The sequence below is a fragment of the Colobus angolensis genome, unplaced genomic scaffold (assembly GCF_000951035.1).
Source record: "Colobus angolensis palliatus isolate OR3802 unplaced genomic scaffold, Cang.pa_1.0 Scaffold1, whole genome shotgun sequence".
NCBI classification, from domain to species: domain Eukaryota; kingdom Metazoa; phylum Chordata; class Mammalia; order Primates; family Cercopithecidae; genus Colobus; species Colobus angolensis.
Genome location: NW_012110918.1, coordinates 12,665,219 through 12,680,701, shown reverse-complemented (window position 1 = coordinate 12,680,701; position 15,483 = coordinate 12,665,219). Strand labels below are relative to the sequence as shown.

At 47.5% G+C, this 15,483-nt stretch overlaps 1 protein-coding gene across 1 annotated transcript in view; it reads left to right on the top strand.

Moving 5' to 3' along the window:
• The first annotated feature begins 1,697 nt into the window (after positions 1-1,697).
• Positions 1,698-15,483, top strand: part of ST6GALNAC1 (ST6 (alpha-N-acetyl-neuraminyl-2,3-beta-galactosyl-1,3)-N-acetylgalactosaminide alpha-2,6-sialyltransferase 1) — a 17,273-nt gene continuing 3,487 nt past the window's right edge. The window contains exons 1-3 of the mRNA XM_011933104.1: positions 1,698-2,029; positions 14,152-14,851; positions 14,979-15,099. Of these exons, the coding sequence (XP_011788494.1) occupies positions 1,899-2,029; positions 14,152-14,851; positions 14,979-15,099 (952 nt within the window). The 5' untranslated portion in view covers positions 1,698-1,898. The remainder of the gene's footprint in view (positions 2,030-14,151; positions 14,852-14,978; positions 15,100-15,483) is intronic.

Below are 15,483 nucleotides of genomic sequence, written 5' to 3'. Positions count from 1 at the left end.
CCCAGCTACTTGGGAGGCTGAGGCAGGAGAATGGCGTAAACCCGGGAGGCAGAGCTTGCAGTGAGCTGAGATCCAGCCACTGCACTCCAGCCCGGGAGACAGAGCGAGACTCCGTCTCAAAAAAAAAAAAAAAGTTTATAGAGTTAATGTATGAGCGTCTGTAGGCTGTAGGTTAGGCACAGTGAGAGAGAAAGAGAGAGGCTGAGTCAGTACTAACAGAGATGTTTCTCCTTGCTACCAGCCCATGCCTTGGAACAGAGCTGTGAGTTGCAGTGTATAGTAGGGGATAAAGGAAGCCATCAGTCGTCTGTATTACTCTCAGCTGCTCAGACGTATGTTCCTGCCATTTTCGTCCTCCCTGGGGATGGCGGTTTAATCATTTATTGGTGCATGCCATGGGTGAAGGCCAAGAGCCTTGTGTACAGAACTGAAAACTGTACATTAGGAGAAATGCCCACTGCCAGGTGTGAACAAGCCCAGGCCCCAAAACCTTTCCCACAGTTCAACACCCTGGACAATATTTTTATAAAATGACTAACCCACAGTACTTTATGGAGGGCTGCTTTTCTGAATTTTTAAAGTTTTCTACACATGGTCTTGATGTTTTTCCTCTGAGGTGTACTTTTTTTTCCCAAGAATTATGTGGGTTTTGTTTTGCATTGCTTTGATCAAGGTAGAGTGAATGATTTCTCATAGGTGCTACTAAGCAGTGGGTAAGAATGCAATCGGCTGGGCACGGTGGCTCACACCTGTAATCGTAGCACTTTGGGAGGCCGAGGTGGGTGGATCACAAGGTCAGGAGATTGAGACCATCCTGGACAGCATGGTGAAACCCCGTCTCTACTAAAAATATAAAAATTAACCAGGCGTGATGGCAGGTGCCTGTAGTCCCAGCTACTCGGGAGGCTGAGGCAGGAGAATCACTTGAGCCCGGGAGGCAGAGGTTGCAGTGAACCAAGATTGTACCAGTGCACTCCAGCCTGGTGACAGAGTGAGATTCTGTCTCAAAAAAGAAAAATGCAATCACGGCCGGGCGTGGTGGCTGATGCCTGTAATCCCAGCATTTTGTGAGGCTGAGGTGGGAGGATCACTTAAGTCCAGGAGTTTGAGACCAGCCTGGGCAACATACTGAGACCCATCTCTATTTCTTAAAAAAAGAATGCAACCTCCAGGTCAGTTGGATCTGGACCCCAAGCCAGTGACTCACCGTGTGATCTTGGGCTGGCAGTTTGTTCTTGGAGGCCGTTTCCTCCTCTGTAAAATGGAGATGATGACAGCACCCAGCCCCTAGAGTGGCTGTGAGGGTTCCATGAGTGCCTGTGAAGACTGGCCAGTGCCCGGCTCAGAGTGAGCCCTCATACTTGCTGGTCATTGTTGTAATGGTCATGATTTCAGATGAGAAACAGGGAAGGTTGAGCTAAAGTGTTGAGCATGTGTGTTGGGTGCCTACCACAAACAAAGCACTGTCCATGGCGGCCTCAAGGTGTCTTCATGATAATCCCACAAGGAAGGTAACTGCTTTTTCCATTTATATGGAGGCAGATGGGTTAAGTAACCTGACCAAGATGAGATTGAATATAATGTGGTTATTTTTCTCATAAAGCTTGACTTTCAGATATTGGCTTCAGAGACAAAGAAAAGGAAGGTGAACGTGTTCGAACATAAGGAGTTTCCCTTCCTTCAAGCCACGCCAGCCTATAAGCCTTTATAAAGCAGTGAAGGCGGTTCCTCCCTTCCCTGGCAGAGACTGATAAACTCAGCACTTGCCGGAGTGGCTCATTGTTAAGACAAAAGGTGTGCACTTCCTGGCCAGGAAACCTGAGCGGGTGAGACTCCCAGCTGCCTACATCAAGGCCCCAGGACATGCAGAACCTTCCTCTAGAACCCGATCCACTGCCATGAGGTCCTGCCTGTGGAGATACAGGCACCTGAGCCAAGGCATCCAGTGGTCCTTGCTCCTGGCTCTCCTGGTCTTCTTTCTCTTCGCTTTGCCCTCCTTTATTAAGGAGCCTCAAACAAAGCCTTCCAGGTAAGATTCTCCTCCTTTCCACTCCTCTTATTTCATTCATTTGAGGAAACAGAAAAATGATAGCCCAGGGAGGACAGAGAAAGTCTGAGCCACCTGTGTGTCCACACGGGAGTGTCAGGGGTCAGGAATGTTCTCAAGAACCACTGGGGGCCGGGCGCGGTGGCTCAAGCCTGTAATCCCAGCACTTTGGGAGGCCGAGACAGGCGGATCACGAGGTCAGGAGATCGAGACCATCCTGGCTAACACGGTGAAACCCCGTCTCTACGAAAAACTACAAAAAAAAAAACTAGCCGGGCGAGGTGGTGGCACCTGTAATCCCAGCTACCCGGGAGGCTGAGGCAGGAGAATGGCGTGAACTCGGGAGGCGGAGCTTGCAGTGAGCTGAGATCCGGCCACAGCACTCCAACCTGGGTGACAGAGCAAGACTCCGTCTCAAAAAAAAAAAAAAAAAAAAAAAAGAACCACTGGGAAGAAAGACTAATGGGAAGACTTGCAGGGAACAGAAGGGGTGGCAGTGGGGAACTAAGACGCCATGGGATGAACATGTCCAGATACCATGGGACACGTACAGGAGTTTGAGAACCGATGGGTTAGGTCTGCAGAGTGCAGACAGAAGACATGACTGCTTTCCCCTCTGGGACTGTGAGTAATGGCAGCAGCATTGGGTTAGTTCTTACATGCCATTCTCTATGTCCTGAAGTGAAAGAGCCATCCTGTGTGTTCCACTTGTTTCAGACCTGGATTCACCCTTAGTTTGTCGGTAAAATGGAGGGCCTCCCTCTTAGGGAGGCAGTTTCAATTGTGGACACCAAGTTAATCTTTCAAAAAAACCTTCTATACCATTTTTCTTAGAAAATACACACATCTTCTGCAGTAAGAGGCCCTTTTCTTTTCTTTTCTTCTCTTTTGTTTTTGAGACAGAGTCTCACTGTGTTGCCCAGTCTGGAGTGCAGTGGCGTGATCTTGGCTTACTGCAACCTCCACCTCCCAAGTTCAAGCCTCAGCTTCCTGAGTAGCTGGGACTACAGGCGCATACCACCAGACCTGGCTAAGTTTTTGTATTTTTAGTAGAGACAGGGTTTCACCATGTTGGCCAGGCTGGTCTTGAACTCCTGACCTCAAGTGATCTACCCACCTCGGCCTCTCAAAGCACTGGATGACAGGCGTGAGCCACTGTGCCCAGCCAATAATTTCATTTCACTGTTCTTAAACGTTGAAAGTAATGCAGGTTCTCATAGAGTTAAAAAAAAAATACAGAAAGGTGAAGCAGGAAGTGAGTCTCCCTATTATACCTCCACCTCTGTCCGCTCTTCAAGGTGAGCACTCTTGACACTTGAAGGTACACGGAATTCTATTATTATGCAGCTAACACTGCTATAGTATTTACTATGTGCCAGCCCCTATTCTAAATGCTTGATGTACGTTAACTCACTAATTCTCATTATTAAGAGGACACTGAGACACACAGAACTGAAGTGATTCTTCCAAGATCATCCTGCTAGTATGTGGCAGGGCCAAGATTCAAAACCAGGCATTTTGGTGCCATACGCTGTGCTCATTACCTTTATGCTATACAAGCCAGATAGATACATATATACATACACACACACACACACACACACACACACACAGGTAGATAGGCAGATAGATGGACAGATAGATGGATAGACAGATGGAGATATAGATATCTACATATAGCATACAGATATACATACTATATATGCTATATATTGATATACTATATGTCAATATGTAGCATGAGAAATATATGTATATATTGTATATAGAGAGATATTGATATATACACACACATATATCATATAGATTTACAGATATATGCACAAGTTATATATATATATCTCATATATATGTATACATATATATGTATCTCATGCTATATATTGTCCCACAGGTTGACCTTGTAAGTCACACTATATCATGGACATCTTTCCATGTCGGGACATACAGGTCTACTCTCTTCTTTGAACAGTTGCTTAGCATTCCACAGGATAGGTACCGTTTACTTAACCAACCCCTATCAAGTTTCTCACATACCTTTGAGCACTTGCATAAGTGATTTCTGGGTAGATTTCTCGAAGTGGAATTGCCAAGACAATCTTTACCTCCCAGGACCACACTGGCTTTCATTAAGGTTTTGAAGGTTTAATCATCTGATGGGGGAAGTGTTTCTCTTTTTAATTTGCATTTCTCAGATCACTGATGAATTTGAGGATCTTAACTTTATTAGTCATTTGTATTTTTCTATGAATGACCTGTTCATATCTTTTCTTCTTTTTTATTAAGTTATTTATCTTTTTCATATTTGTAGGAGCTTTTTGTGTATTAAGGATGTTAACCTTTTTTTTTATCATATATGTTACAATACTTCGAAATGCAGTGGGATAATTTAGGAATCAGAGAGATCGAGGGGTTGAGGAGGATTTATTATTATTATTTAGGTGCACCAGCTCAGATTAACATCCAAAAAAAAAACTGAGCCCCAAACAAAGAGTCAGGTTATCTTTTAAGCATTTCGTGGGATCTGTGCAGGGGGAAGCGTATTACAGAAGCGAGAAACAAAAACAGTCAGTTGAGACGTGCATTATATCATTTCTTACTTTTCAAGGAGAAATATGTTTTACGACTTGAGTTTATTTGCCTAGTGATCTTGCAGCTGCACAGCTAGAGAAACAGGGTCTTCACCATGCCTGGGAAAGGAGAGATAAGGCTCACTAGCCACAGTCAGAAAAACAGGCAGTTAATTTTTAGAGGACTCCACGTCTTTTTCTTTCTTAGGAGGAATTGGGATTTTTTTTTTTACATACATCTGAGTTTTTGCTTACACATTCTTTAATTTCTTTTAATTCCTGTTTCAAAATATCTTCTTCAGCCTGATATTTGTTCGGTTGTATTTCATTGTTTGTGATATCGTATGTCATACAGAAGTCTCTCTTTTCCTTTATGGTCAGTGGACTTTGTGCAATTTTTAGGAAGGTCATTCCCACCCCTAACATTATATACATTTTCTTTTACACTTTCTACTGATATTTCTGTACTTTTGTTCTTTAAGCTTAATAAGAATCCATCAGAAATTTACTTTTGTGTATGATGTGAATATAGGTTTGTATTTGTTGGAACTCTTGATTGCAACTGACAAAAACCCAAGACCAGCTAGCTTAGATAAGATGACAGGGGAGGAGAGAAGCTCAGAGGGTTAGAGTCCTTCTGGGGCGACGTTTTGGGGCGGGAGTGGGCTGCCCGAGAGTCACTCATAGTGACTGGGCCTGGCCTTCCCAGCAGATACCACATGCCCTGGAGTTGAGGGGCAAATGTTAAGTAGAGTGGTATCTGGGTCTGGTCTAGAGATTTCTGAAGGCAGGAAGTTGTTGGAATTGTCCACAATGTAATGTACCTGGGAAGAGACAGAACCACCCTGCCCCTCCCTCCCAGGTCTTCACAGCCCAGAAAGCAGTGGAAGGGAAGTTCAGCGCTTCCTGGTGGGAGGGCAGAGACCAGAGCCCTCAACTGCCCAGTTACCTGCTGGAGCAATAATGGGACACTCACTCCAGAACAGTGTTTGGGGCACTAAATGCCGCAGGGGGCAGTGGGGGACGTGATCCTAGAAAGGACCCTCCTGCGGGGATTCTCAGTGTAAAGGAGAACCCCTCCCCAGAGAAACACATGTACTAATGTGCAGAGACCACCAAGTGCGCAGGAGCCCCCAACATCAGACAGAAGCTGAATGAACCCCAGGGCAGGCAGGGACCGCCAGCCCCACCCTCCAAGACAGGCCCTCACTTAAGTAACCATACAGGAGGAGTTACAACTTGAAAAAAGAGGGGGAGTTTTCTTTTACTGCCCTCCTCTCTCCAGCTCCCCCAATCTCCCCCTCGTCTCATCCCCCATGTCTCCTACCCCCACTCCCCACCTCCAGCAGCCAAAGTCTGAGCTCTGGCCTGGCTGGCTTGCTGGAATAAAAGAGCTTAGAGCCAAGTAGAGCACCTAGTGTGTGTGTGTGTTTATCATGTAATTACATGAATTTGTGAGATTACATGAATTATGTAATTTCTTTTATTTATTTATTTTTCAAGATGGAGTCTGACTCTGTCGCCCAGGCTGGAGTGCAGTGGTGCGATCTTGGCTTACTGCAACCTCACCTCCCAGGTTCAAGCGATTATCCTGCCTCAGCTTCCAGAGTATCTGGGACTGCAGACGCACACTACCATGCCCGGCTAATTACTGTATTTTTAATGTAGATGGGGTTTTGCCATATCGGCCAGGCTGGTCCTGAATTCCTGGCTTCAAGCGATCTACCTGCCTCAGCCTCCCAAAGTGGTGGCATCACAGACATGAGTGACTGAGCCCGGCTGGCATTGTCTTAATGTCTGTGTTTCCTCAGTGCTTTGAACAGGGCCTGGACCCAGTGGAGGTGCTTTATAAAATGCTTGTTGATGAAAGAATGAATTTGTCACCTTAAAAAACATGCCAAAACATTTAAACTTTATGGCTCTCAAAAACTTAGAGTAAGGGAGTTAACTTGAGTAAATTCATGCTTTATGCAGAGTACTCTGTCAATAGATTACAGGATGGATGATCGGGGGAACATGGTTTTAGAGGGGATAGTTTAGAGGCCATCGCAATGGTTTAGAATAGCATTAATAAGACCGTGAGCAAGGACAGTGTGAACAGGAAGAAAGGACTGAGAAGAAGTCAGATCAGCTGGACTTGGCAACAAATAGGATGGTGGGAGGAGTGTAGCAGAAGAACTTCAAGACAATTCTATGAGGTCGGGCACAGTGGCTCACGCCTGTAATCCCAGCACTTTGGGAGGCCAAGGCGAGCGGATCACCTGAGGTCAGGAGTTCGAGACCAGCCTGACTAACATGGTGAAACCCTGTCTCTCCTAAAAATTACAAAAATTAGCCGGGCATGGTCCGGTGCCTGTAATTCCAGCTACGTGGGAGACTGAGGCAGGGAGAATTGCCTGAACCCGGGAGACGGAGCTTGCTGTGAGCCAAGAGCACGCCACGGTACTCCAGCCTGGGCAGCAAGAGCGAAACTCTATCTCAAAACAATAATAATAATAATAATAAATAAATAAATAAAAATACAAAAGTTAGCCAGGCATGGTGGCGGTTTCCTGTAATCCCAGCTACGCAGGAGGCTATTATCGCTTTTATCACAGGAGAATCGCTTGAACTCGGGAGGCAGAGGTTGCAGTGAGCTAAGATTGCTCCACTGCACTGCAGCCTGGGTGACACAGCAAGACTCTGTCTGAAAAAAATAAAAATAAAAAAGACAATTCTGTGATTTCAAACCCATCGGGCCATCTCTCGTGTCATCTTAGACACACCCACGTGCCTCATGTGTTCACTGATGTGTAGCTGTCATCTAAGACTATGTCTCTGCTTGGCTTCCGTCATCCAGTGTAAATGTTTTGGAAGATCTAGGCTTGTTTTAGCTTTGGAGTGGGCTGTAAAAACAGACCTACGGGTTCTGTGTGTCACTTTCTTGCTGTCACTTTCTTTTCTCCGGTCTGGCCAGCATGGCAAAAATTCCATCTCTACTAAAAATATGAAAATTAGCCGGGCACGGTGGCGCGTGCGTGGAATCCCAGGTACTCAGGGGGTTGAGGCGGGAGAATCGCTTGAACCTGGGAGGTGGCTTCCAGTGAGCCGAGATCATGCCACTGCACTCTAGCCTGTACAACAGAGTGCGGCTCTGTGTCCAAAAGGAAAAGAAAAGAACTTTATTTTCTGTCGCCTCCTGATTGCTGATTCTCAACTCCCATCCACCAAGCTTCAGGAAAACTTAATCTCCGCTGTTCCTGCTCCTCTGCAGGATGGTATTAAGGGCTCTAGGACATCTGATGCAGTGCCACGGCATGGGAGTGGGTCGCTGACTCTTAGCTATTGAGTCGCTGCTGAAACAGTCATTGTTCCTGCCGCTTGGCTCTTTCAGGTCCACCTGGCTTATGTGTGAGAGACTTTTCTTTTTTTTTTTTCTTTTTTTGAAACAGAGTCTCGCTCTGTTGTCCAGGCTGGAGTGCAGTGGCACGATCTCGGCTCAGTGTGAGACTTTTCTGACACTGTCTGTGGTCCTCTCTTCCTAGCTTCAGGATTCATTTTTTTTTTTTCAGGGGTCTTGTTAGACCCTTGGAACACGCCAGGAAGCAGGGTCCTCTGACCTTGGAACCCACAGATCCTTCCTTCTCTCATTCCCGCCACCCAGCAGAGTAAATCTTTCCAGGGAAAGGACAATGGTAGGAGGAAGTTATAAAGTCCTTCCCCCTCATAACTTCTCCAAGATTGATCTGTTTCACTACATCCTGAACATGGAACCGAATCTTAACTGCTGGGGGCATGGGAGTGGGGTGGAGAGGGAAACAATTAAATAACATTTCAAAATATTATATAATTATATTCAAAAGCATGACAGGCGTAGAAAAGGGATCCAGCTGTTCATGCCCTGAGGTACTAACAAGAGATTCTTTGAAGGGACTGGGATAATAGGAGGTTGCTATCCTTTCATGTTTGAAAGCAGCTTCTGCTTTTTCCGTAGTAAGCACACACTGCTTTTATAAAAATAAAAATAATTCATAAAGGTTCATTTCTGAAGACTCAGGAAAAAAAGACTCAGCTTAGGTAACCCCTCCATAGCAAAGTATCCCTCCGAGCAGAACTGCCGCCCTAGGCTGTCACCACAGCCTCGCATACATAGGACTAACATCATCATACCGATGGCACTTTAAGGCAGCTGATCATACTCATGTCTGTTTCTCTTATAGACTGTGAGCCTCTTAAAACCAGTGACCATTGCTTCTTGATCTTTAATCTCTAGCAGATACCTCTGAATGCCTGACATGTCATGGCTACTCAATGAATATTGCAGAATAAACACTGCATTGTGTTTTCAAACTGTCGTAGAACTTTCCATAAGGTGTCTCATTTAGTTGGTTTGTTGTTGTTGTTGTTGTTGTTGTTGTTGTTTTGAGACAGACTCTCACTCTGTTGCCTGAGCTGGAGTGCAGTGGTGTGATCTCTGCTCACTGCAACCTCCACCTCCCAGGCTCAAGCAATTCTCCTGCCTCAGCCTCCTGAGTAGCTGGGATGACAGGCATGCACCACCACACCCAGCTAATTTTTGTATTTTTAGTAGAGATGGGGTTTCACCGTGTTGGCCAGGCTGGTCTCCAACTCCTGACCTCAGGTGATCCGCCTCCCACCCTTGGCCTCCCAAAGTGCTGGGATTACAGGTGTGAGTCTCCACACCTGACCAACTTTGGAGTTTGAAAAGAAAAGCAGAATATGGCTGGTTTCTATTTCACATGAGACAGGAGACACTGAGCACTGATCAAACACCAAAAGGGGGCTGGAATAGCCTCCGTGGATACCAAGGGGGTCTTGGAAACTCCAGGCCCGGCTAACAACATGGGGCACAGGAGGCAGGAGCAGTTGAAGGTAGAGAGCTCCGCAGCAGGGAGTGGAGAGGGACACAGGGCAGAGCGAAGGGATGGTTTGTCCTCCTTTCAAGGAGAAGCAGCAACAAAGTTGTGGGAACCAAATATGAAACCTGGAAGAGGAAAGCTTGCCCAGCCTGGGGGCCTGAGATAAAATGAGGACAAAGTTGATGGTGGGGACTGAGAGAGAGAGCCCAGGACTTAGGGACGTGAATAGAGGCGAATCTGTGTGACCAGCCATTCGCCACATACCAGGCGCAACTCACCTGCAGCCCGTCTCCGTGCCATAGAGGGCGGGAGCCCAGGTGCAAAATTATTTACAGAATCAAAGGAATCTTTTCAGCTCTCTTCTTATCCTCCATAAAATAATCTTCTACTCCTACTGGCTTTATTAGTGAGTGACCTTTGACTGGGGTATTTTTTTCAAATTTCAGTTTCAGCCTCTTCAATATCCTAGTCAACTTCAACATTTCTGTGTTATCTCTTGTACTATATTCTTGGAAAATACTGCTCTCTGGCCAATAGGTGTGTCATGGCTGCAGGCATAAATGAACTTTGAACCTTTTGCCATATCTTCACTTCCAGGTATTTCCAGGTAAGGAAATGCCTATCTCAACACCCACACCCCTTGGTGATGTGCACTTAAGAATATAGAAGGTAGCTGGGCCTGGTGGCGCATGGACCTGTAGTCCCAGCTACTCAGGAGGCCAAGGCAGGAGTCTCATTTGAGCCCGGGAGGTTGAGGCTGCAATGAGCTATGAACACGCCACTGCCCTCCAGCCTAGGAAACAGAGACTCCTTCTCAAAAAAAAAAAAAGAAAAAATATATATACAGAGAGGGAGACGGTTGCCAGATAATTATTTTCCTGTTTCTTTGTGCAATTCTTGTTCACGGTAAATTGATTGATTATTATTACTATTTGAGATGGAGTTTCACTCTTGTTGCCCAGGCTGGAGTGCAATGGCACAATCTCAGCTTACAGCAACCTCCGCCTCCCAGGTTCAAGCAATTCTCTGGCCTCAGCCTCGCAAGTAGCTGGGATTACAGGCATGTGCCACCATGCCCAGCTAATTTTGTATTTTTAGTAGAGACGGTGTTTCTCCATGCTGGTCAGGCTGGTCTCAAACTCCCCACCTAAGGTGATCCACCCACCTCGGCCTCCCGAAGTGCTGGGATTACAGGCGTGAGCCACCATGCCTGGGCATTATTATTATTTTTTAATTGAGACAGAGTCTCGCTCTGTCGCCCAGGCTGGAGTGCAATAGCACAATCTCGACTCACTGCAACCTCTGCCGCCCAGTGTGCCTCAGCCTCCCAAGTAGCTGGGACTACAGGTGCGTGCCACCATGCCCGACTAATTTTTTTGTATTTTTAGTAGAGACAGGGCTTCACCATGTTGGCCAGGCTGGTCTTGAACTCCTGACCTCAGGTGATCTGCCCACCTTGGCCTCCCAAAATGCTGGCACTACAGGCATGAGCCACCTCACCCAGCCAATAAATTCATTTATTAAAGTACATTTTATATTTTTACTTCCCCAGTAGATTACAGTTATGCAGGTAAGTTGCTTTTTGCTTGGGTATGATCCATGATTAATTTTCCTGTGCTCCGGACTAGAAGTCATTAATGGAAAAAAGCCTTCCCACACCCCAGTCCAGCTCACAAGGTCAGGACCACACAGGGCCAAACACGTTGGACACAGGGCACTCAGCATATGGACATAATTTGAGCGTTTAGTAAATACCATGCATGAGAATAAGGAAATGCCTATCTCAACACCCACAGCCCTAGCAATCCTAGGTATATTTAATTATAGGGAATTAAATGAAACTTAATTACATAATTTTGTCACTACCTGGGTTACTGCTGTGACTTCCTGCAAAACCTGAACAAGTCATCAATCAATCGTGGATTTGTGGTGGAAGAGGGCTTCCAGGAGTCACTGCACCATTCCTGCCGCTAGACAGGGCTCCAGAGAGGAGTGCCTTACCTCTTCAGGGTCAGTCTGGCCACTAAGCAGACGGCCGGCCAGCTGTCCGTGCTATGTGGCTTGAGATGTGTGATGTCAAAAACTACCCCTGCCTCATCATGTCTCCCCGCCACGGCCAAGTTAAGGTGCCTGCCAGCCAGGCAGCTACATCCATGAAAATGTTCGAGATAGGGAAAATGTCGTTCAGCAGAATTCCTCTCTGCAGAGTGCTGCCGGAAGGGAAGGGAAGTTTCCATAGGCTTCTTGAGGTTGGGGATTGGGAAGTGAATCCACCAAGAGGCTTTGCTGGGTAACAAGAGCTGTTTGTTAAACCGAGTGAACAGCTTGGTTTTTGCTGAATGGCCCAAGCGAGCTTGGAGCTTACACTGAGTACTCAGACCAAAAGGAGTGGCGAGCCTCACACCCACCCGCCCACAGCACTCAGACCTTCTACCAGGCAAATGTGGAATGAATTGATCAAGAATGTGTTCTTCACTCCCTCAGGTTTTTCACTCTGTGTTGAGTGGCATTCTTTCAGAATGGATACTTTGGGGGTGTCTTTCCAGTTCATGAACCAATAACCCCCTCTTCCTCTTGAAAGTGTCCTCCTCCCAGGCACAGAGTGAGCCCCAGAATGTCACATAGTATGTGACCAAGACCCCTGGAAAGGGATGGAGATAGGACCCAAGGGGGCCACAGTCTTCTCCTGAAAGAGTGAAAAATTGGAAGCAAAGAGAGTCCACAGTCCCCAGCACACGTGTTATGGGGTGGCAATCTTCCCCCAGCCCGTGGGCTGGAGAGCAGAGGAGACCTGTCTGCAGAGACAGAAAGAAAGAGAAGAAGAAAGCTGATTCAGAGGGAGCGGTGAGATAGAGACAAAGCCTTAGAGAGAGATTCCTGGTTCCAAGCCCTGCCAGAGGCTCAACTACTTCCTGCTCTTGGGTTCCTTAAAACACTTTCCATTCTTATAATAAATTTTCCCTTCTCTTTTTCTTAGTTGAAAATGAAAAATACAGAAAGAATTAGAGTTTGAAGCCCATTAGCCTTTTTGGGATGCTCCATATCTCAGTCCAACCCTGCCCTGAGGCCCATCTCTCCTTTCTGGTCAGAAATATCTCTCATCCAAGCTACTTCTCTGAGTCATAACAAAGGCAGAGGCATTTTCTATGCAAGTCCAGTTAAAAATGTGTGTGTTTAGGCCAGATGCGGTGTCTCACGCCTGTAATACCAACACTCTGAGAGGCCAAGGCCAGAGGATCACTTGAGGTGAGGAATTTGAGACCAGCCTGGGCAACACAGTGAGACCCAGTCTCTAAAAACACAGATGCGCATGCGCGCACGCACACCGCCCCCGGCCCCCCCCCCACACACATACACACAGATTAGCTGGGCATGGTGGTGCATGCCTGTAGTCCTAGCTACTTGAGAGGCTGAGGCCAGAGGATCGCTTGAGCCCAGGAGTTTGAGGCTGCAGTAAGCTATGATGTGCTACTGCACTCCAACCTGGGCAACAGAGAAAGACCCTGTCTCTTAAAGGAAAAAAAAAAAGGTTGGGGGCGGTGGCTCACACCTGTAAAATCCCAGCACTCTGGGAGGCCGGGGAGGGCAGATCATGAGATCAAGAGATCAAGACCATTCTGGCCAACATGGTGAAACCCCATCTCTACTGAAAATACAAAAAAAAAAATTAGCCAAGCATGGTGGCATGCGCCTGTAATCCCAGCTACTCGGAAGGCTGAGGCTGGGGAATTGTTTGAACCAGAGGTGGAGGGTGCAGTGAGCTGAGATCGTGTCACTGCACTCCAGCTTGGGCGACAGAGCCGGACTCCATCTAAAAAAAAAAAAAAAAAGGTGTTTCAAGGAGGAAGGATCCTTGGGAAGTAAGGAGAAAGAACTGTCAGCTGTCAGCCCTTTCCTAACACCCTTGGGAAATTTAGGCTTCAGTTTCAAGGTCAGAATAGAGATTGCCCCTGCTGGAAACCCTGAATAAATGTGTTGCTTTGAGGCTGAGAAAGGCTGGAAATACCAGCCAGGGTCAGCTGCAGCTCAGGCAGGGAGGCCCTAATGGAGGAAGGGCTCGCCTAGGTAATCAGCCTGCTTCCAATATTGCCTTGGCCGGCCCTGCCTTTCTCTAGTGATCAAAGACCTTTGTTTCCTGCCTTGAATAACAATAATCGTGTATTACATAGGTCCAAGGTCTGTGCCTTATTCAAATTTGTATTCCCGGTGCCTGCACAGCACACTGCACAGAATAGACATTTAGTAAACGTTTGTTGGATGAGATGCTCTCCTGCATGTCCTACATACGTATCTCAAATTCTATTCTGCTTTTGTCTGAATCTATTTTCTGGCTGGGCGCGGTGGCTCACACCTGTCATCCCAACACTTTGGGAGGCCGAGGCAGGTGGATCACTGGTCAGGTCAGGAGTTTGAGACCAGCCTGGCCAACTTGGTGAAACCCCCATCTCTACTAAAAATAGAGACTATTTTTAATAACCTGTAATCTCAGCTACTCGGGGCAGCAGAATCACTTGAACCCAGGAGATGGAAGTTGCAGTGAGCTGAGATTGCACCACTGCACTCCAGCCTGGGTGACAGAGCAAAGACTCTGTATCAAAAAAAAAAAAAAACTACTTATGCTTTCGACCTGTTTCCACAATCTTCAGCCTTCATCAAAAGTTATCTCTGTCCCTAGGCATCAACGCACAGAGAACATTAAAGAAAGGTCTCCACAGTCCCTGGCAAAGCCTAAGTCCCCGGCACTCTTAAGAACAAGGAGGACAACCATCTATGCAGAGCCAGTGCCAGAGAACAATATCCTCAACGTACAAACCCAGCCCAAAGCCCACACCACCGGAGACAGAGGAAAGGAGGCCAACCCGGCACCACCGGAGGAACAGGACAAGGCGCCCGACACAGCACAGACGGCAGCATGGAAGAGCCCAGAAAAAGAGAAGACCACAGTGAACACACTGTCACCCAGAGGGCAAGAAGCAGGGATGGCCTCTGGCAGGACAGAGACACAGTCACGGAAGAGCCAGGACACAAAGATGACCCAAGGAAATGGGGGCCAGACCAGGAAGCTGACGGCCACCAGGACGGTGTCGGTGAAGCACCAGGGCAAAGCAGCGACCACGGCCAAGACGCTCATTCCCAAAAGTCGGCCGCTTGTGCTGGCCCCCACGGGAGCAGTGTCAACAAGGACAAGACAGAAAGGAGTGACCACAGCAGTCATCCCACCCAAGGAGAAGAAAGCTCAGGTCACCCCACCCCCTGCCCCTTTCCAGAGCCACACGACGCGCAGAAACCAAAGACTGAAGGCTGCCAACTTCAAGTCTGAGCCTCGGTGGGATTTTGAGGAAAAATACAGCTTTGAAATAGGAGGCCTTCGGACAGTGAGTTTTTGCCACCACCCCTTCCCTCTGGCTCCCAGCTCTGAAGCCCCTCCTGAGAGGCAGCCCAGCTCACCCTCTCCTCAGCTCCTGGGCTCTGTTTCTACACTTGGTCTTGTCCTGCCCTAAGCTCATTATGAGGCAGAGCTCAGCCCTACAAGACTCTGCCCCACCCATCCTTCCAATGATGGCCACAATGGGGGAGGAGGAGCAGCAGGCCCCGGACCCCTGGTGTGAACGGCATAAGCGGGGTGAGTGAGATGGGACCTGCCCTGGAGCTCCTGAGGCCTGGAGGTCATCCATCTGGGGTAACAGAGTGTGATCTACTCTGGGGCTTGGCCCCTGAATCCCCATCCTCTCGCAGGGGCTGCAGGGGAGGGACTCACAGACAAGGATACCCCAAGCTCATGCCCAGCTCTGGCCTCCAGGAATGCCTTGTCTTCCCTGCAAAGCCAATTCCACAGCCTTCACTCTCTCCCAACCCTAAGGAAACAGTCTGACTTAACCACACCTGCCCACATGGTCCTTCTCACCTGTCCTTGCACAGAAGGGCAGTATCCAAAATGTGTATATTGCTGGGTATACGCCTGCAGTCCCAGCTACTCAGGAGGCTGAGGCAGGAGGGTCACTTGAGG